The sequence below is a fragment of the Nanorana parkeri genome, unplaced genomic scaffold, assembly GCF_000935625.1.
Source record: "Nanorana parkeri isolate BGI_ZX_2015 unplaced genomic scaffold, ASM93562v1 scaffold1462, whole genome shotgun sequence".
NCBI classification, from domain to species: domain Eukaryota; kingdom Metazoa; phylum Chordata; class Amphibia; order Anura; family Dicroglossidae; genus Nanorana; species Nanorana parkeri.
Genome location: NW_017307730.1, coordinates 131570 through 153158, shown reverse-complemented (window position 1 = coordinate 153158; position 21589 = coordinate 131570). Strand labels below are relative to the sequence as shown.

The 21589-nt window shown below is 41.2% G+C and overlaps 1 protein-coding gene across 1 annotated transcript in view; it reads right to left on the bottom strand.

The window, feature by feature from the left end:
* LOC108798386 (vomeronasal type-2 receptor 26-like) overlaps positions 1-17842 on the bottom strand; it is a 27038-nt gene extending 9196 nt beyond the window's left edge. Inside the window, exons 1-4 of the mRNA XM_018570136.1 lie at positions 17490-17842; positions 14634-14925; positions 7315-8284; positions 89-246 (exon numbers count right to left, since the gene is read on the bottom strand). Coding sequence (XP_018425638.1) covers positions 89-246; positions 7315-8284; positions 14634-14925; positions 17490-17842 — 1773 coding nt within the window. The remainder of the gene's footprint in view (positions 1-88; positions 247-7314; positions 8285-14633; positions 14926-17489) is intronic.
* Positions 17843-21589: the final 3747 nt, after the last annotated feature.

Sequence of the window (21589 nt, the reverse complement as noted above, 5' to 3'; positions counted from 1 at the left end):
TTATATTATATTTTGGGTTTAGGTTTAGATTCACGTTAACTATTCAACAGGCAGCTAGACCTATCATCCGCTCTTGCTTCACACTTACCTTATTCTTATTGTGGTTCCAAGTTATGGCCTGCGAGTCAATGAGAAGTTGCTTGTCCTCGGCAGCCCATGGGGTATAGTTACCGACAACAACAGTGTCATAAGCAATATCAGGAATAAATATCCAATTTACTATTTCATACCGGTAAACAAATTCCCCTTGTTTATTAAAAAAAGCGTTTTGATCCAATATATGAAATGGATTCTTCATAGTTTTCACATATCTATGTAACTAGAAAATAGTTATTTGTTGTTATTAGGACTTACTGATTTACATACGATTTAAATGGTTGGCTATACTATTGCAAGCAAGGAAAAGGAAGGCATGGCCCTCCTTTCCTTTCTATGTTTGGATATGACATGGCTTCCAAACATATCCCAGGCAAACTTTGGCATATGTTTGCCCCATAATGTTTCCGCTGCTAGGCATGCTTCTTGCATTGTTTACATTCTCTGGTGGGATGCGCATCCAGTGTTTGCACTGTTAGTCACTTTAGGCTGTGAGACTCTCTTACCAATCCATTCATTTTCCCATAAGATAATTCAAATAAAATCCCATAATAATATATGTCCATTTAAACGTATTCAATGCAGTATTTTTTTTACCATTTAAAGTCTTCCTTGGGTGAACAACCAAAGGCCCAGACACTGCTGCTAGGCATTTCCATTATGAATGTGGTGTCAGCAGCCCCAGCAGACTCATAGCTGTCACTCAAGTGGCATTCAACAGTATTTGCCTTCACTCCTCCCAATGCTGCAAAACAAAAAACTATGGGGGGGGGGAGGGGGGGCTGGGCCACCATAGACTGCAATTAGGTATTCCCAGAAGCAAAGAGGGTTGTGCAAGGTGTCAAAATAACCAAATTTCCAAGTTCAAAAGTACATTGTAAGTGAATAAAAAAATAATTTATTGAAAAGCAAGTGTTAGTCTGACCTGCCTACTTAATCTCAGGTCCAGATACAGAACGTCAAGTGTTGTGGTGTAATCTGCATTCCATACGGCGATAGTATCAACCATGAAAATATGGGTTGTGGTGCTCAAAGTGATGACACAGATGGCACCGTGTAGTTTCACAATTCGGAAGATAAAATTACCAACACTCACAGAACAAAAGAGGTCAATTTCTTGTTCCTTTTAATTAAACATTTTGTAAAAAAAAACATTTTGGGGCCACACAGGATCCCTTTCTCAGGATGACATGGTGACCTACGGGCAGGCAGGCGTGATAGTGTCTGATACCGTGTCACCTTGTGGATCCATTCACATGGCTATGGATACTTGTGCTCAGCTTGATGGTACCATATGGTGTATGGGTGTCCTGTGATGGAACACGCCTTTACATCCCTTGGTGGGGAGTCTCTTGCTCGAGTGCTAGTGTGAAATGCCAGAACAGAACATGAAGTGTTATAGTGTGTCACCTGCACTCCATATGGCGATAGTATTGATCATAGAAATATACGGGTTGTGGTGCTCCAAGTAATGACATGCATGGCGCTGTGTAGTTTCACAATCCGGAAGACAAAATCATTGTGCATGAGCGGTCTTCTTATTGACGCCTTACGACGACCATCTTGGTGATGGACGCCGGCAGAGAGAGGAGGGGACGTTCACCCGGCGTGAGGAGGTATGCCGCCGGGTCCCCTCCTCTCTCCTTGTTAAAGCTGTCACCAGCACACCATATTGCAGTGAAGAACACATCTGTTTATTGACGCTTCATGTGACAACAAATAGCAACGTTTCGGGGGCCACACAGGGTCCCCCTCATCAGGCTCGAAATGACAATTCTGGGGAACTAGGGTATTGTTTTGGTTTCTGGTGGTCTGCCGGAGCAGCCAGAGGTGCTCTGGTGCAACGTTGAGATGCTAGGCAACTGGTTTTTAATAGGGCTGTGCAAATTAACGATTAATTTCTCGATTAATCGTTAGTCTTTTTGATCGATTAAAATTTTTTTGATCGATTAATTTTTTTTTTAAACTCTCTACACGAGCGCCAGCCAAGGCATTGGCCTATACACATACAGCACAGCAATGAAGTAATAAAATGAACTAGGATCACACTAATCCAGCACGTTATTATTCTGAGTTGCACCACTCAAGCGGCGGCCATATTGAGTGGGGCACGTGAGATTAATAACGTGCTGGATTACTGTGATCCTAGTTCATTTTATTACTTCATTGCTGTGCTGTATGTGTATAGGCCAATGTAGTTGGATCTGTATGTGCATTATAATTAATCGAAATTAATCAATTAATCGATTTTTAAAAATTTCGATTAATCGAACACAAAAATTTTAATCATTACCAGCCCTAGTTTTTAAACAATGTGATTGAATCAGCTCAGGGATGAATCAGTCTGAAAAGGGGAGGGCATAGTTTTAGGTAAGGAAAGTAATTCCTTGCTCTATATTTAATTGTAGAAAATTTAATTATATAGATACAGCGCAACTATGTCTGATTGTTAAGAGTATATAATGATGACCAATAGGAAACCAAGTAAATTTCCTTTTTGACTGTTTGTAGATAAGTGTTGTGGTGGGTAATATTGGTAACGTGTATGTTAAAGTGACATTAAACCCTCAGATTTTTTAACATAAACCAATACTGTAATGTGTGCCTTACTGTAATGCATGGTTGTTTCCCTTCTCTTTGCGGCTCTTCCTTTTAAATCCTCATGTCTTCTCATGCTTGGGGAGAACTTCCCTTTTCAGCTCAGGGCCTCTTCCTGTAGTGCTGGCTCAGGTTACAAGCCTATACAAACGGATACACAGACACCGTGTATCCATTCCTGAGACAAGGCAGTCTGCTGCAAAACAGAAGTTCTGCACAGCATGAGAACAGATACATATTTAAAAGGAAGAGCAGCAAAGAGAAGGGAAACAACCATGGATTACAGTAAGGCGCACATTACAGTATTGTTTTATGTTAAAAAATCTGAGGGTTTAATGTCACTTTAACTACGGTAGAGATACAGTAGGGATAATGTAACCTGCATTCATTACATGGGACAAAAACGGGGGGACCCCTGTAAGGGAGAGATCATCGGCACATACAAATGTGGTGAATGTGCCGACTGTCCACGGATACAGGAAGGAATACGTTTATTCTACCTAATGAAAGGAAATTTACTGCCAAACATGTTGCGAATTGTTCTACCACAACTGTAGTATATCTTATGACCTGTAGCTGTGGTTCCTTCTATGTAGGAAAAACAAAACGACAACTACGACGTAGAATATACGATCATGTATACCTAATATCAAAAAGGATACCATCTACTCCAATCAGCCGCCATGTAGGTCTGGTACATCATTTTGATTCCTCATGTATGAAATTCAAAGTGTTGGAAAGAGTACATGAAAATAACAGGGGAGGGGACATTGATGCAGGGGTACTCAGGAGGGAAACCAGACGGATACACACACTGCGGGCGACTAAGTCTCCAGGCCTAAATGAGGTTATAAGTTATAAACCATTCCTATGGCAAAAGTAAAGTGTTTGATTTCTTTGTAGCAATTATAGATTACTGTTTTACAATATACTATTTGTTATATAACATGCAAAAATGATTTGTTAAAGGAGAACTATGAGGGGAGTGATTTTCACTCACCTCATAGTTCTAGCCGACCTGTGACAATGAGACTGTCACAAGTCGGCTCAGTAGATCGGGAGGTGAGCGAACACATACCGGCGTTCGCTCACCTCTCGATCCTGTCACGGCTCTCTGCCGTGACAGGGGAGGGGCTGGATTCCCCCCTCCCCGATCCTCCAGCGCTGACTGGCGGAACGGACGGGGGAGGGGGCGGGTACAGCTGGCTCTGCCTCTAGATAGGCAGAGCCAGCTGTCAGTCACGCAGCTGGGCGGATCCCGGCACAATTGTCGGGATCCGCTTCAGCTGCGGCATCTCAGTATATAGTGAGCTACAGCTCGTGGTATACTGAGCCTAGGGTGACGGGAGGACGCTAGTTTGTGCCCTCCCGTTACCCTAAGGAGAACTATGGGGAAAAGCCTTAACCCCATAGTTCTCCTTTAATGAAATATGGTGTATTTCATCTCTTTATCTAGGAAAAAGTATGCTCGTTATGTTTTTGAAGTGGTGTTAATGGCGGTGCCCGCTGTGCTGCTGTTTGATCGTGGGCGTGGGGGAGGTCTTCACATAGGGGTCTAAGAAATGGTTGGATACCTTAAAAAAGGTGGTTGGAGCTCAGGAGAAGGTAAAGGAAAGAGTATTGGCTATATCTGGTGAGGCTGTGTTTAGAGCCCAAGTTATTGGTTATAGAACGTATACCGTTGATGGAAATGGATAATGTCAGGTATGATCTATTGAATAATAAGAAGAATTTCTGAGATGTCTTCATCTAATAAAAAATATGGCCTCTTCTGAACGCCTTTCACTCTGCAGTTTCCTGCTTTGACTTGGGTGTTATCTTGCTCTCTACCCCCTTTCTTTTTGGTCCCTCCCCGTCCGCACCCATGGTTGAGTGATGGTCAGTGGTGGATCCAGCCATCTCTATAGGCTATTAAAGACAGTAGCCTATTCCTGAAGAAGCGGATCTCCGTGAAACACGTTGCAATCTGTTTTCCTCCCACGGGACTACAATAAAACAAAGAAGATGATATCCAGCAAATTGCAACAAGTACTGTAATATAGATACAAGTGTGGGAGGATGCAGCTACATCCTATGGTCTCTTTTAGGCAGTTTTTGTTGTCTTTCTTTTAAAACCATGCATTTTTAAATATGTTTAGAAATAAAATGTGTTATACTTTATATAAAAACAAAATATGTTTTGTGTGATCCTTGGGGTACCTTAAAAGTCCAAACCCTCTTGTCTTCTTTTTCTATGATACGGTAGAGATTGGGTAAAATTGATTAATAAAAGAAAAAAAATAATAAATATAAAAATAAGTGACTGCTTTCCAAGATGCTGGCTCAAAATGTTTCTACTTAAAATGTTTACCCTTTTAAATGACAATAAAATAGATGATACTGTATACAGTATATATGTTACATATATAGTATATAGTGTTTACACACAGTCTGCTTGGAGAGCGATAGAACAATATTGTTATAGTTTTGTGATGTGGTGCATGTGTTACAAAACTTGTATAAGGAGATATGCTGTTTGAATGTAAGCTGTGGCTGCAACAGAATGATTCTCTGTGGCAACACATCTGTGAATGGACTGTGGATCTCCGCTTAACCAGTTAAATCTGCCTGTTATACCAGTATTAGTAACAACCAGCATGGATTCACGAAGGACCTTCCTTGTCAAACCAGCCTATTTATATTTATGAGGAAAAAGAGAACAAAAAGAAAAATACACAGCGCTCTTTCAGGGATGCAGGGCGTGCGTGGATGCAAATGGTGTGGATTGCTGCTCAAAAAACAGGAGGAGAACCCTGTGAACGTAATAATGAGACACTAAGAGCGCAAATCCGGAATTATAAATGGTTTGGTTTTGTATATTTGTGAAAAAGTGTTTTTTAAAAAGTGATACACTTACTTGTGGTGTCAGTGATCCGGGCACGGTGGCGATTCTAGCGCTGCAGGGAGTGATGGTTAAAATTTTTTGTTCAATATCCAGTGGTCTCCAAGTGGCAGAGTAGGGATGAAATAGGGCTTGCTTTAGGGGTTGTTTATGGCGGCTGGGAATGGTGTCATCAGTTATAGTGATGAGCTCAGGGGTCAAGGACTGAGGTAGAAAGCAGGTTGAATTCTATGTGTGCCAAAAGGCTGATGTGTAAACTGCCTCTGGTCTTCGTGTAGTATATGTTCTAGAGGTGATGGAGTGGAAGTGACAGTCGATTGGGAAGGGGAGTGCACAGGGCCGTGACAGTGAGCAACGCGTTTCGAGGAGATCCTCTTTTTCAAGCTCGGAGCTTGAAAGTGCAGTGCTAGAATCGCCACCGTGCCCGGATCTCTGACACCACAAGTAAGTGTATCACTTTTTAGAAACCACTTTTTCACAAATATACAAAACCAAACCATTTATAATTCCGGATTTGCGCTCTTAGTGTCTCATTATGAGGAAAAAGAGGAAGACAGAGGAAGACCAGTTGATGTCATTTATTTGAACATTGCTAAAGCATTTACTACAGTACCCCACAAGTGTATAATTTACAAATTAAGGTCCATTAGCATCAAAGACCTTGTATGCACATGGGTAGAAAACTGGTTACAAGAAGAGATCCAGAGGGTAATGATAATCATTTCAACAACGAGACAAGGAATGAGAAGCAATTTAATCTCGCACTGTCCACAGGGTCTTTACTGTCAGAGCAGTAATTGTGTAAAATGTGGAATTCTGCAGTTAGTATCAGCAGAAAGCATTGATGACTTCTAAGCCAGGCTGCATTTGCCCACATATGTAGCTTAGTGAATAGTTAGCAGAGGAAGGTTAGGTTTGCTGTATGTTTGCTGAACAAATGAAAAAGAATTGCCAACTCCGAACATTAAATGAGCCAAACTTTTTTTTTTTTTCTGCCCCATTTTCATGTTTTGAGGGAAAAAGGGCATGGGTAGCTGGGTAATGCCATGGGGGTATGTTAGAAAGTCTAGCAGTGTAAATCCATTTTCAGCCAGGCCATCCAGTGATAAAGATCCATCTTCAAGTAAGATGAATAATGCCCCCACAACTGTCCCTCACCAACATGATTACCCATGCATAATGATTCTCTCTGTTGCCGACCAATGATGCCGCCTGGTGTCCTTGACCACATATTTTAGTCAACCCAGGTTGCCCGCCAGCTTGTTTAAAATTTGAAACAAGCTGGCAGGCATTGAGGTCATTGGTTGTTAGGACACTGGCTGCCCCCTTTATCCTAGCAGCCAGTGTCACTTGTGGCCTACATGGCAGTACTATCTGGCCATTAAGTTTGCCCATTTGGCATACCTCAAACAGCTGAAGTTCAGATCAAACTCTGTGAATCTCTGTGGGCATCAAGATCATCCCTGATGTTACTGAGCATCCATGATTGAAAAAAATGATAACCTATAACCCAATGAAAGAGGGTGGAGGGCAGGAAAAGTCTAGCTGGGGAGGAAAGATAATGCTCAGGCCCGGCGCTAGCACAAGGCAAGTAAGGCGGGCGCCTTACGGCGCTGCAGGGTGAGGGCTGAAAAAACAGGACATTTTGACAAGTTAATGCTGGACATCATCTAACCAGGAAAGTAGGCGGGCTCTATCTGACTTGCTGCAGCTTCTATTGCACACTGAATAAAGCTCACCTTGTGCAGTGTAATCAGAATCGGCAATATCAGTCCAGCAGAGGAACCTGTACAACCCTGCCAGACTGAAAGGAAGGCTAGAGGTCAGTTGTATTTGTTTTTTCCACAGCATATTGCAGTACTGATACAATTCTAGATCTGATATAATGATAAAGTTTCCATTTACCAGAGTAAATCTTTTTGTGCCGTACGTGAGGTTTTTTCCTTGAAGATATAAATCCATGTTGTGTATAGCTGTAGCCATGGCTTCAACTGCATAATACACCCGGGATGAGAGTGCTATTGGCAAGTATTTCTTCGCTCCCTCCAATATAGCCTGTAAACTGTGTATGTCTAACATACGAGAAGGAGACGTGATGTTCTTTAAATAAACAAATTTATTTTCTTGAGCCGATGACGCGCAGTACAGATGAACCACCAATTCTTCAAGAAACCGAATTTCTGAATATTTGGACATCTCTTTGTGATCAAACATCTTTTCAAACCCCGGAATCACAAACGGGAAAAGGTCTACAGCTAAATATGCAGCGTTTTCATTAATTGACCCAATTATAAATAATTCTTTAAAGGCCCAGGATGGGGGAAAAATTAAGACAGTGCCATTTAGTAGATCACTGTACGGCTTCAGATAAAGAAAGATATCTCCTGAAATGATACCACAAAATATAACAACATGAGGGTTCTTATATTTCACAATTGTATAGTCTTTCTTTGGAAAATATTTTGTAAAACCTATCCTTACAGCAAAGGCCACACAAATCCCTTGATCTCTCAGGTGACCCTTTAGTATTTTGATGTCATTCTCTCCGGTCTCATCGTCTGATAGAAATATTCCAACCCAAGTCCAGCCAAAGTGTTTTACTAATTTGGATATGGCTAAATAATGGACACGATGACTTTGTAGCATACGGAAAACATGTGGATAGATGTGTCTGTCACTTAATGAGTAATCTGAGGATCCGTAGCTGATCTGAAAAGGCAAACGAGAAAACTTAAAGCTGAACTCCAGGAAGACATAAAAAATATAATTAAAAGTTGATTTAAACCTGAAAGCAAAACATCTAAAAGATTGCAGCTTACTATTCCATAAAGGTGGTAGCTGCATTACTTTTCTTTTTTAGGCATTTTTCCTTTATTTTTTAACATTCTTTAACAAATCAACCTCTGAAGCAAAAGTGCAGTTACAGGGTTGAGACAATCCATTTAAAAGAGATTGGGAATGTAAAATATACTCTTCCCAATACTAAGGGTCGGCATGGGACACTGCAGTTGTCACATGCCGTCTCTATACCATGACCTGAGCAGCTCTGCTCTGTCAGCATATAGCAGGCAGTACCTCCCTATATGCTGACTTTGGGTCACAGGAGTAGATTAGTAAACCTTCTCCTGTGACTCAAAGGAGAAATAAAGCCAAAAAAGGTTTGTCTTTATTTCTTTTAAACACTGATAGGCTTGTTTACCATTATCAGCATTTATTCACTTATGTAAAACCTTTATCCCCCCAAAAATACGTTTTTTTAACTTACTTGTAAAATTATTTTCCTGGATTACACTACAAGACATAGGCCGAATCAAAGATGACTGAGTACTATGGTGGTATTGGCAGGTGTTTGGACACTGGCCAGAGCTGCAGAATACCACATAACCCTTCCCACAACAGGTACTCCTTAGCTGTTTTGCAAGCCATGGGGGATAATGAGGCCAGGGTCCTGTGTACTGTATTGTTCTACAAGAAAAGGGTTTTACTGGCCAGTCAAAAATCCTATATACTTGATTGTACAGTACAGTACAAAGGCCGAATCAAAGATGACTGGGGCATCCAAGAGCTATAATTAGATGGGTGGGTAAGAGACTACAACTACCAGCCTGCACAGGAACAGGACTAACTCACATAGCAGCCTGTAGGGCCTTCCAGGCAAATATCTGCACCCTCAGATGCTTAAACATCCACCTTGTAGAATTTTGTGAATTTATGAAAAGAAGACCAGGTGCCAACCTCACAAATCTGCATAGCAGATGCCAGTTGACAGATGGCCCAAAAAGCTCTAACAGACCTTGTGGAATGAGCCTTAAGAGTGCAGTGATGCATCCTTACCTGAGGTAGCCTGAAGAATGACCTGTCTGATCCAATAAGATATGGTGGATCAAGAGGCTGGGACCCCCTTGATAGGCCCTTCTGACAGACAAGAAATCCAACTGTCTGAAAAATGCCATATCGGCAAGATCAACATGTATCTCACAAAGCACATCCAAATAGTGTAAGATATTTTATTTACTGGATTTGGACAAAAGGAAGGAAGATCAATGTCCTGATTGAGATCAAAAGAAGCAGTATTGTTTCTTAAGAAGAACAAGAAAAAGCTCCTTACAAGGCAGAGCTGCTAGCTCTGAAACTCTCCCAGTGGATGTAATAGCAAACAAGACTTTACATGTTAGACCCCATAAAGTAATTTCTTCTATAGGTTCAAAGGAAGCATGCTGAAGAGACAAGATGACTAGATTAAAGTCCCATGAGGGCATCTAGGAGAAGCTAAATTAGCTATTCTTGTATAAAAGCCTTAACCCAAGAATGAGAAGACAAGGGTCTTTGATACAGAATCGCCAGAGCTGAAATCTGACCCTTGCTCAAACAAAAGCCTAACTGCTGATCCACTCCCAACTAGAGAAATGCTAAATTCTTTCCCACAAAATAAAATTCATACCTAGCAAAATAAGCTTTCCATGTCCGCTAACACTCTTTACAAGACATGGGCTTACAGGCCTTTAATAATGTAAGGATATGTCCTTACTGTCAAAGCAAGTGCCTGAGAAACAGGATAGAATACAGGTCCTTTAGACAGAAGGTTGGGCGATCCAGAAGCCTCCAGCCTGATGACAAATGAAGGACATCTGTTTATCACACTCTTCTCGGCCCACTACGTGCCACCAGAACCACCATAATTCCTTCTATATCAATCCTGCAAACCAGCTGAGGAAGGATCTTCAGTGGAGGAAAGGCAAAAGATCAGGGAAAACCGATCCACAGTGTCATCAGCACATCTACTGCAAAAGCTAAAGGAATACAAATAAAGACAATATTCCGAAGCAAAATAGTGTGCGGACAACAAATCTAGTTCACCTCTGGAATGAGCCTCAACCGGTTAGTTGACGCATTAGAGGGTAGTGGTGGACTAACAGGCATGTTAACCAGGGGAAACCTCAGGTAACCCACCCCATGTCCACTAGGAGCTGCTGTGTTGGCCACCCTTTTGCCCCATGTATCTTTACATTTGGTGTGCTCCATTGTAAGGAGATCCAAGGGTACTCACAGTTGACATAACAACAGGGGAGGCAGACCAAGTGACTGACCAGGACCTGAGAGAAGGGAGCGGAGATACCAGAGGCTAGGAATCGCCACCACTGCTCACTTTGGATGAGTACTTCCCAAAATAATTTGTAATGGCGGGGTCACACCAATGTGGATACGCCATTGCCCTGGAGCTGTATAGCACCCTATGGCTAACCCAATTCCCCGCACTATGTGCCAAGGTGGGTGCCAAACCCAGGATTCAGTGTCAATACCAATACTAGCATCCCAATATAAGAAATCAGCCAAGCACACAGAATGAAGCATATGATTTTAAACTCGATCTGCACTTCAGGTTTCATTGACTCATTAAACCAAAAAATTATTTCATCAGTTGCTCTGATCACTTGCCCTGATTGACTGTTTTGAAATAATGTCAAACTTTTTTCTAGGACCTCTGTCCTTCATTTGGAGGAAAATGGTAATGGTTAACTCGTAATTTTTTATTGTCAAAGGAAAACTGTCCTAAACATTTATTTTTACATTTTGAGATACACTATATTGCCAAAAAGTATTTGGACGCCGGCCATTACACGCACATGAACTTTTTTGCCATTCAAATCTTAGTCCATAGGGTTCAATATTGAGTTGGCCCACCTTTTTCAGCTATAACAGCTTCAACTCTTCTGGGAAGGCATCCACAAGGTTTAGGAGTGTGTCTATGGGAATGTCTGACCATTTGTGATGTTGGACGAGAAGGCCCTGCTTACAGTCTCCGCTCTAATTCATCCCAAAAGTGTTCTATCGGGTTGAGGTCAGTACTCTGTGGAGGCCAGTCAAGATCCTCCACCCCAAATTCGCTCATCCATGCGCAGTCATGTTGGAATAGGAAGGGGCCATCCCCAAACTGTTCCCACAAAGTTGAGAGCATGAAATTGTCCAAAATGTCTTGGTACGCTAATGCCTTAAGAGTTCCCTTCACTGGAACTAAGGGGCCAAGCCCAAACCCTGAAAAACAACTCCCCCCCTCCACCAAACTTTACACCTGGCACAATGCAGTCAGGCAAGTACCGTTCTCCTTGGAACTGCCAAACCCAGACACGTCCATCGCATTGCCAGACAGAGAAGCGTGATTGGTCACTCCAGAGAACACGTCTCCTCTTCTCTAGAGTCCAGTGGCGGCGCACTTTACACCACGGCATCCCACGCTTTGCATTGCACTTGGTGATGTAAGGCTTGGATGCAGCTGCTCGGCCATGGAAACCCATTCCATGGAGCTCTCTACGCACTGTTGTTGTGCCAATCTGAAAGCCACACAAAGTTTGGAGGTCTGTAGCTATTGACTCTGCAGACAGTTGCCGACTTCTGCGCACTATGTGCTTCAGCTCTGTCATTTTACATGGCCTACCACTTTGTGGCTGAGTTGATGTTGTTCCCAGTGGCTTCCACTTTGTTATAATACCACTAAGGCTGGGTTCACACCTTTTTTTTGCGCGTTTTGCGGTGCACGTTTTTACCGTGATTCGAGGTTAAAAAAACGCGCGTCAAACGCGTGTTTCCGAGGGCTACTTGGCTGTATCCCAATGGAAACGCGAGACCAAAACGCCCCAAAGAAGTACATGTACCTTTTCAGGCGTAGGCCGTTTTGTAGCGCGTTCAGACGGGCTGAAATACGGAAAGGTGTGAACCATACCCATAGAAAACAATGGGATTTTCAAGTTTGTACGTTTTGTAGAGCGTTCATAGAGCGTTGAACCCCCGACAAAATGTAAAGGTGTGAACAGGGCCTAACAGGTGATATTTAGTAGCAAGGAAATGTCACGGAACACCTGAATCCAATGATCTGGAGGGGTGTCCCAATACTTTGCAATATAGTGTACATTTTGCCATTGGCATGACCCACCACCCAAAAAAAATCCTAATTAAATTCCTCTAATTTTGACATTCACAGAGATACCACATCTATATATACACTGAGTGGCCGGATTATTATATACACCGAGTGGCCAGATTATTATGACCACCTGACGTTTGTAGACAAATTAGATATAATTTGGCGCTGAAGTTGCTAGAGGGCCAGACCATTATAAATAGGGAAGCGGGTTGTTTACCACGACAGTAGAAGTGATTTTTTTTCTGAAGATTCGGGGAAACAACGCGATTTAACAGCCTTTGAACGCGGGATGATTGTTGGCGCTCGGAGCCATGGAGTGAGTATCAGCAAAACAGCAGAATTCGTGGCCGTCAGCGACTAGTCAATGTTAGGGCAGAACGGGGGAGGGGCAAGACTGGTACAGGACAACAGAAAGGCCACAGTGCCGTGTCAGATTCCTCGCATCACCTTTCAACATCTCGTGGAGTCACGAGGCGGCCCAACGAAGTCATCTCGTGGAGTCATCTCGTGGAGTCATCTCGTGGAGTCAGCTTGTGGCCCAACGAAGTACTGATGGGGTGGTCATCATAATCTGGCCACTCAGTGTATAAACATTAGTTGCTTTTGCTTTTTTGTTGTTGTTGTTTTTTTAATCCTATGTAAATTACACTGCCACAAACTGATCCTGACTAGACATGTGCACCAGCAAAAAATTTGTTTAGTTTCGTTTCGTTTTGAAACAACAACAAAAAATGTGTTTCGTTTCGTTTTTCGGATTCGGATTTCGGTTTTCGGATGAAATCCGTTAATGGTAGTCCGGCCAAAATTTGTTTATGGACGCAATTCGTTATTGGACGAATTTCATTGCAGCAAAATGACATTGGGGGGGGAAAAATGACATTTTTTTTTTTTTTTACAGTCTGCAGAAGATGAAAAAAAAAAAAGCCTGAGGTTCCCCCCCAATTCATACCAGACCCTGTTAGGAGAATGCCAATTCAAAAGCAAAGAAAAAAAATGTATCCATTATTCTCCCTGCTCTGGATTAGAACCTGCAACCTTGACAATGGCAAACCTGTACTCTAACCTCTACACTATTGACTCTGAACTTTTAACTATAGAAGCATTTGATATATATGAATGCAATATGTAGCATTTGACAGCTGAGAATGTCAAATGGGCAGAGTGAGCCGTGATGTCATGGCTCGCTCCACCCATCTGTTGACATTCGGACTGAATGTCATTTTTTGCGGCTAGTTTTCGTCGGGATCGGACGGGCGTCGTGCGGCGGGACTTCTTTTTATTTCCGCGGGTCGGCAAGGGTCCTACATCCTGATTGACTCTGGATTACGTCGATGGAGCCATTTTGCTTGACTCCACATATATGTGTGTGACACAGTCATGAAGGAGTTAGGAAAATAAGTAATTCAAAATATTAAAAATGTATTTTTCGAACTTTGGGTAGATGTGAAAAAAGTGAAGGAAGTTACAAATTAAATGAAAAATATAAAATGAATGCATTTTTAAATATAACTACATACCATATTTTGACTTGCTTTCATCCTCTTAAAATCCTCTGTACAGCAGCATTAGGAGAGAGAGGCAGGACTGGGAGCCATTTGGGTGTTCCCAAGATGCTTACAAAGAACGTGCTGACAGCCTGCTCCTTCAATGTTCATTTATAAGCTGAGGGTTGGGAAGTGACCAGTCTATGTTGCCAGGGCCGGCCTTAGGTCTTTAAGCGCCCTGGGCGAGAAAGCTTTACAGCGCCCCATAGTGACCACGCCCCTCATGACCGCACAGCCCGCACACCCCTAAGGCCGGCCCTGTATGTTGCTATGCTGTCTCGCAGGGCTGTGTAAGTATCAGAGCTAGATGAATAGAAAACATAGATCCTCTGGCAGGTAGAACAACTCCTATATTTGTATGTCAGTGGTAAACGTTGCTGGTTGCGTATAGGTCAGATTTCATTTGTGTTGTCACAACATTACATTAATGGGTTTGTATGCTTGGTACAAGAAAAATGTAAACTCTACAAATGGGTTCACAAATAACAAGAAGAGACGGAGCTGAATACTTCATCTATGTGGGCATTTTAATTTAGAGATCCATTTATGTCCAGAATATGGAGAAAGGTTCAAGAAAAAAATAAGTTGCACCGACCTGTGTATATCTGTACAGTCCGAGGATTTGGGCTATTGGGATCGTTGTGAATGAATAGTGATCTCCAATGACACCAGCCAGCTTGCCGTGTCCTGTACAGGAATAATTAGGAATTGTCTTACCCGGTCCAGATAAGATCTGCAGAACACTCCGTACAGCCTTACTGGGATCAGACCAAGAGTCATATAGATGATAGCCCAGTGTGATATTGGGCAAGATGTCTGGATCCTGATTAATTTTATCAATAGCAAACATGAACATTAGAACATTTACGTAACTTTGCAAAGATATCCTGTGAAAAATAAATCTTAATTTACAAAATTACAAAAATATATCATTGTCAGTTCTTTTGGTATATAGGGGACATGTGTCATAGAGGACATTTATCATCAACCATCACGTATCAGTCAACTTTAACATAGAGATGTTAGTGATTGGGTTAATGTTAATAACATTTCAAAAAAGATTTCAATCTTTAAAATCCTGCAGCTTTCATAAAAATAACCCCTGGTGATCCTGCCATGAAGGTCCTTGTCCAGGAGCCTATTATGTGGTGACAATTATCTCAACAATGGCTCTCCTGTGTTGTCACCCCTTTTTAATGAACCCTTGGGAAGACTGCAATTGAATAAAAGACTTAATTTCACTTATTTTTCGGGTTTTGTTGCATCTCATCACTGCTGATCTTCTGCAGCCTTTGTGCAGCAACTTTTTTGTTCACAGTTGAAGGCTGCATGGCATTTCTCAGGATTTCTTTTTTTATGGCAACAGCGTACCATTACTATATAAAGTGTGTTAAAACAGCCACTTTTTGTCTCAAGAGCCCATGTGACCCAGTGACAATGCAGGACACAAGACTGGGACTCTATAACAGCATTTGCCCAAACTAGGACCATTATGGCACGGTCAGCGGGGATTATTTTACTGAAAGCTGAAGATTTAAAAAGACAGATTTTTTTTTTTTAAATTGTCCTTTGAATATGTTAAAGAGAGAGAGAGAGAGTTACATGAGAATTTAGTGATTGGGTTTACATGCGGTGTACATTAGTATCCTGACTGTAAAAACAGATTAAACTTAACAGAAAAACAATTAGATTATGGAAAAAGTTTTGATAGACATCAATGACAAGTACAATCGGCCTGACAACGTGATTGACCACACGAACCTTCCTGTGAGCTGTCACTGGCTCGGCCCTCCTAACAGTGGGACTATGGACAGCTTCTTTCTTTAAAAAAAATAATGATCATTTGTATGTGCTTGTACTAATATTCCACCTGCCTAACACATACTACATCCCCTTCCCAATGTAACAGTGAGCCAACCAAGTCACCAAAGATCCCTTATCATTTGTGAACTTGGATTTAAGATTACTAACTGCACTCCCTGCAGTTATCAACCTATTTGGGTAACGGGGGATGAGGACAAGTGGTACCATTTTGCAAAAGCAAAAAATCATGTCCTTCATACACCAACATAACATATTCTAATTAGGGCTGTTACTGATTAAAATTTTTGTGTTCGATTAATCGAAAAAAAATGTAATCGATTAATTTTGATTAATTATAACGCACATACAGATCCAACTATATTGGCCTATACACATACAGCACAGCAATGAAGTAATACAATGAACTAGGATCACACTAATCCAGCACGTTATTAATCTGAGTTGCCCCACTCAATATGGCCGCCGCTTGAGTGGGGCAACTCAGAATAATAACGTGCTGGATTAGTGTGATCCTAGTTCATTGTATTACTTCATTGCTGTGCTGTATGTGTATAGGCCAAAGCCTTGGCTGGTGCTGGTGCAGAAAGTTTTTAAAAAAATGTAATCGATCAAAAAAATTTTAATCGATCAAAAAGATTAACGATTAATCGAGAAATTAATCGTTAATTTGCACAGCCCTAATTCTAATATCTGTTTTTTGTTCTTGCTTTAGTCTTAATAAGGCATGCAAAGTTTCAGGGCCATCATTTATCATATTTGAATAAGATCTTGGTGGAAAGTTCAAGACATAAGAAAAGGTGTGTTGTTTTACTGAAACGGATTTCCAGGAGATGTAGGAAGGAGGTCAAGCAACAATAAGCGAATTTAAACATACTTGAGACAGACATAGACCTACAGGTGAAACTCGAATAATTAGAATATCGTGCAAAAGTAATTGCAGTAAGTGCTGCAAAAGGGGCCCAAACCGAGTACTGAGTACATATGCATGCTTGTACTTTTCAGAGGTCCGATATTGTTCTATGTACAATCCTTGTTTTATTGATTGCATGTAATAATCTACTTTTTTGAGGTTGTGGATTTGGGGTTCTTGGGGTTTTCATGAGCTGTAAGCCATAATCATCACAATGATGACAAATCACGGCTTGAATTATCTTGCTTTGCATGTAATGAGTCTCTCTCATATATTAGTTTCACCTTTTAAGTTGCATTAGTGAAATAAATGAACTTTGCACCATATTCTAATTATTCGAGTTTCACCTGTATGCTCAGACTAAAAGAGTCAGACTCAGTAGACCACTTGGTCTTGTTATGCCGTCACTCTTCCATGGTTCTATGTTCTAAGTGTGCGGATGACCGAATAGATTCTCCGCAAGCTTTCATTTACGAAATCACTGCCCATCACTATTTGTGAAGCCATAATATGGGGGGGAGGGGGGAATCTGAAATTTAGATAATCAAGATAGAATGGAAATTTTCTAATAGAAAATATTAATATCTCGAGTTCTGTTCACAGAAATATTGCTCAGACAAATGTCTAAGAAAAGTGTGTGAAATAATGTAACAGAATTTCCGGCACTGAAACACTTGTAGTATGTTTTGTTATAAAGTGTCATGTTAATGGACTTACACAAAAGCTTTTCCTTTATTCTCATCATTATCCATAACTGAGTCTGGTATATAATTTAATACTATTTTCACAGTGAAAACTCCTCCAAGAACAATGTCTCCATCCTTGAAACATTCATAGTCCTCATAGACATCTTTCAGACTGAGGTTACAGGCCGGTGCCGGACTCTGGCTGTATGAAACGAATGGTGCCACACAAAATAAGAGCACCCACAAGAGGACTTTAAAGGGATGAGATGCAGCTGTGAATCTGAGAACTGCATTCTTACACGGTAACATATAATCCATGGCCATAAAATCACTTTCATGATGATTGGTGACATAATCTGACACAGACATCTGCAGAGTGTGCATTTCAGTGACAGTATAATGACCTGACTCTTCTCCATCCCTCTCTTTATACACATCGGTGTCATACAGCTCTCTTTGTCCCGAATAAGATTCATATTATCTAATTTCAGCTGTTTTCTTATGGCAGAAATTTATTAGCAGAACTGAACAAAAATCAGCATTTAGAAAAAAGAGAGTTTTTTAAATTTATCACCGAAATGACTAGAACCCAAAATATCTCATGTGAGCCTACAACGTGTCTGTACTTTGCACATTGATGCAATGATAAAGCCAACACAGGTGTGTATGATGTGTATGTGAAATTAGAAATTTGAGTCTGTGGAAATGTGGGGTACTGAGCCCGGCATAGCATAGAGAAGACATATCCCAGCAGGAGTGGATACACATGGGCAGGGGCGTAACTAGAAATCACAGGGCCCCATAGCAAAATGTTGTATGGGGCTCCTTTGATCTCTAGTTACACCCCTTACAGAGCCCAATTGAGACCCCACACAGCCCACCTGAGGGTGACCCTGCAGAGCCCACCATAGACTCTCTAAGGTGGGCTCTGCAGGGTCACCCCCAGATGGGCTGGTCACATTCCTTACCTGTCCGCCTCCTCTTCCTCCACCGTCGGTGATGAGCCAGGCCCTCCCCCTCCCCTGTGGCTGGGCCCCGCCTCCTCTTCTGATTTCAACCCTTGGCCCCGACTTCTCCTCCACTGCTAGGTCCAGCATGCTCCACCGACTCAGCAGCGGCTGTGGAGAGGAACGCGCCGCTGCAATGATCACTTTCAGTGATCTGAACAGCGTCACATTTCTCTTCACAGCCGCCAGTGACAGCCAGCAGTGTGAGATGCCATAGCGACCCAGGCCTGTGTTACGCCACTGCACATGGGGCAGAGATTGTGACCATTGTTTGGGGTCCCCCCTCTGTTTCTAGATTTCCTCAAAGTAAAGCTGAGTATACATAGTTGTATTTTCTTTGTTCCAACTTTGAGTCTGTGGAAGAAATATGGAGCACTGAGCCTGACACAGCATTGAGAAGACATTTCTCAGCAGGAGTTTATGGGCTTTGTTTGGGGGCCCCCCCCCCCCCTCTGTTTCTAGATTTCCTTAGAGTAAAGTTGTCTATACACGGGTTTATTTTCTTTATTCAACCTGCAGGCTGAACAAGGAAAATGTAATAGATTCCTTCATCAATGCTACCAATGTGGATGGAGGTTATCATCCAAATTCAGAGGGAAGATCCCCTGCTTTTTTGCATTGTATTGCTGATTGGCTGCAAGTTCCATTTGGCCAAAGATTTTCCAACTTACTCCTTTAATCAGCTGTTCAAGGGATGCCGGATGGAAGTGTGCCGACAGTGGCACCCATTGTGCTCATTTTTTTCATAATGAACCGGCTAAAATTTGCACCGTGTACAGCCTAGATAAGAAGGCAAGGTACAAAAAGAACACCCGAGCAGTCATGTAAAAATGTTATTCCCTGAACATTTGAGTTTGGTTGTATTTAAAAAATAAATATATCATTATATTGGATTTATATTATAGCATATTTGTTAATCCTCTATAAACAATTACTCTATAACCTTAATACAAACTTCTTTTTTTTTTTTTTGCAGCAGCATTAGCTTACTCAAGTATCTTATTAGTTTTTATCTGTATACATACAGTATCTCACAGAAGTGAGTACACCCCTCACATTTTTGTAAATATTTTATGATATTTCATGTGACGACACAGAAGAAATGACACTTTGCTATTTGGTGTGGCCACCATTATTTTCAGCACTGCCTTAACCCTCTTGGGCATGGAGTTCACCAGAGCTTCACAGGTTGCCACTGGAGTCCTCTTCCGCTCCTCCATGACGACATCCCGGAGCTGGTGGATGTTAGAGACCTTGCACTCCTCCACCTTTCATTTGCGGATGCCCCACAGATGTGTGGGGCATCTTCTGTGTCATCACATGAAATGATATAATAAAATATTTACAAACATGTGAGGGGTGTACTCATTTCGGTCAGATACTGTATATTTACAGGCCTTACAGTGACCAAAATGAAAATAAACTTTTGGTGGTTCCGGAAACAAGTTCTTATCCTCAACTTTTTTCTTCTTCTTCTTCTTCTCCTCCAATGTACCAGTCTATCGTGTGTGTTTCTGCCTCTTTGGTATGTTATACTCGGATGTTTATTCAGAGCTTTCCTTAGGTGCTCGTCCTGCATTGAAATTGGCCATTATTTCTTCATGATTCCCTCTAAAAAGTGATGGATGTGTAGCGCTCACCCCCGAAGGAGCCGCTGGATGATCGGGTCTTCTGTATCACCTCTGTGACACACCACAAACAATGAATCCACAGCACACCAGCACACCTTGTGAGATTTTAAATAACTATTTACTGTATATAATAATCTGAATAGCAGTATACAACATCAACATTTATCTCTACACAGCATAACACAGAGACTGTATATGAGACATCTGCATAGCAGTGATGATCAGTAAATGCGGTTATTCTAACTGTGAACTTGTTGGACAGTAATCAAACTGTATATCACTCCGGCCAGCAACCTTTAGCCCTCAGAGTTTACTTCCCTTCTCCCCTTTAGCACTCTGGGAATTTTAGTTCAAGTATCCATTTTCATTTGTCATTCCTCAGTGGCTGTGTCCACAATCCCCACAAAGCTGTGCTCTCCGGCTCCACCTGCAGCTGCAATATCTTTTCTCTTAAAGGAGCGGATCCCATAACAGGGCTACAGATGCTAATAAAGGGAAACATTTTTTAGTGAAAGAAATAAAATTTAGATTTAAATGACTCTAATGGGGATGATGTACAAGCACTAATATGCATCATGTTTGTGCAATACATGTCATATAGTAATACCCCAGAAAAAGAGGAGGACTTGAAAAAATAAATCTTCCTTATCGGACTATGATCAGTGTGGTGACAATTTAAATAATATAAGTCCTGAAGGTTTTGGGGAGATTTTCCTAGGCAGAAACATGGCTGGATTTCTAGAACAAGATATACATTTTGAATCACTAGTTTTAGAAGATAGCTTAGTATTTTCTATTAAGGACCTGCTGATGGAAGAAGGTGATATAGGGATTAGTGAAGATTTCCAAAAAATGTTTTAAATGTTTCAAACAACGTATGTGCTCCTGATGGGAAACAGCCAGTTTGAAATTTATATAAAGCAGAGAATTACAGTGAAGGGTTTGATAATTTTTTTTAAAACCAAGCTTGTATATATTGAGGATATAGAATTCATGAAAGGTTGGCAGGATCTACAAATGGAAAATACCTTGAGAGATATATCCACTATTTGTTAGAATATGATAGGAAATATTTTGAGAAAATCAATGCCAGGCTGAAAGCGGAACAGCAAAAAATTCTGAAGTCTTACACACATCCAGAATTTGGAAACATGGGGGAATCTTTGAAAAAAACATGTAGAAAAAAAAACACAAAGAGAAGATAAAACAAAGAAAACAAAAGACTTTCTTGTGAGATTTGAATGATTTTCAGAAAGGAGAATTATATACATGGCCTGATGGGAGATACAATATTACGTTAGATCAGAAAGGTCTGAATCAAGTGAAATAGACAACTCTAGTTATGATGACAAAAATACTAACATTGAGAATGTATGCATTGATCAATTATACACAGGTAGAAAAGTTATTGTAGGGCCCCACAGGAGCTATAGTCAGACACATCAACCAAGTGGTGATTTTGTTGAAAGTAATGTATGTGTTTGTGGAGTTTT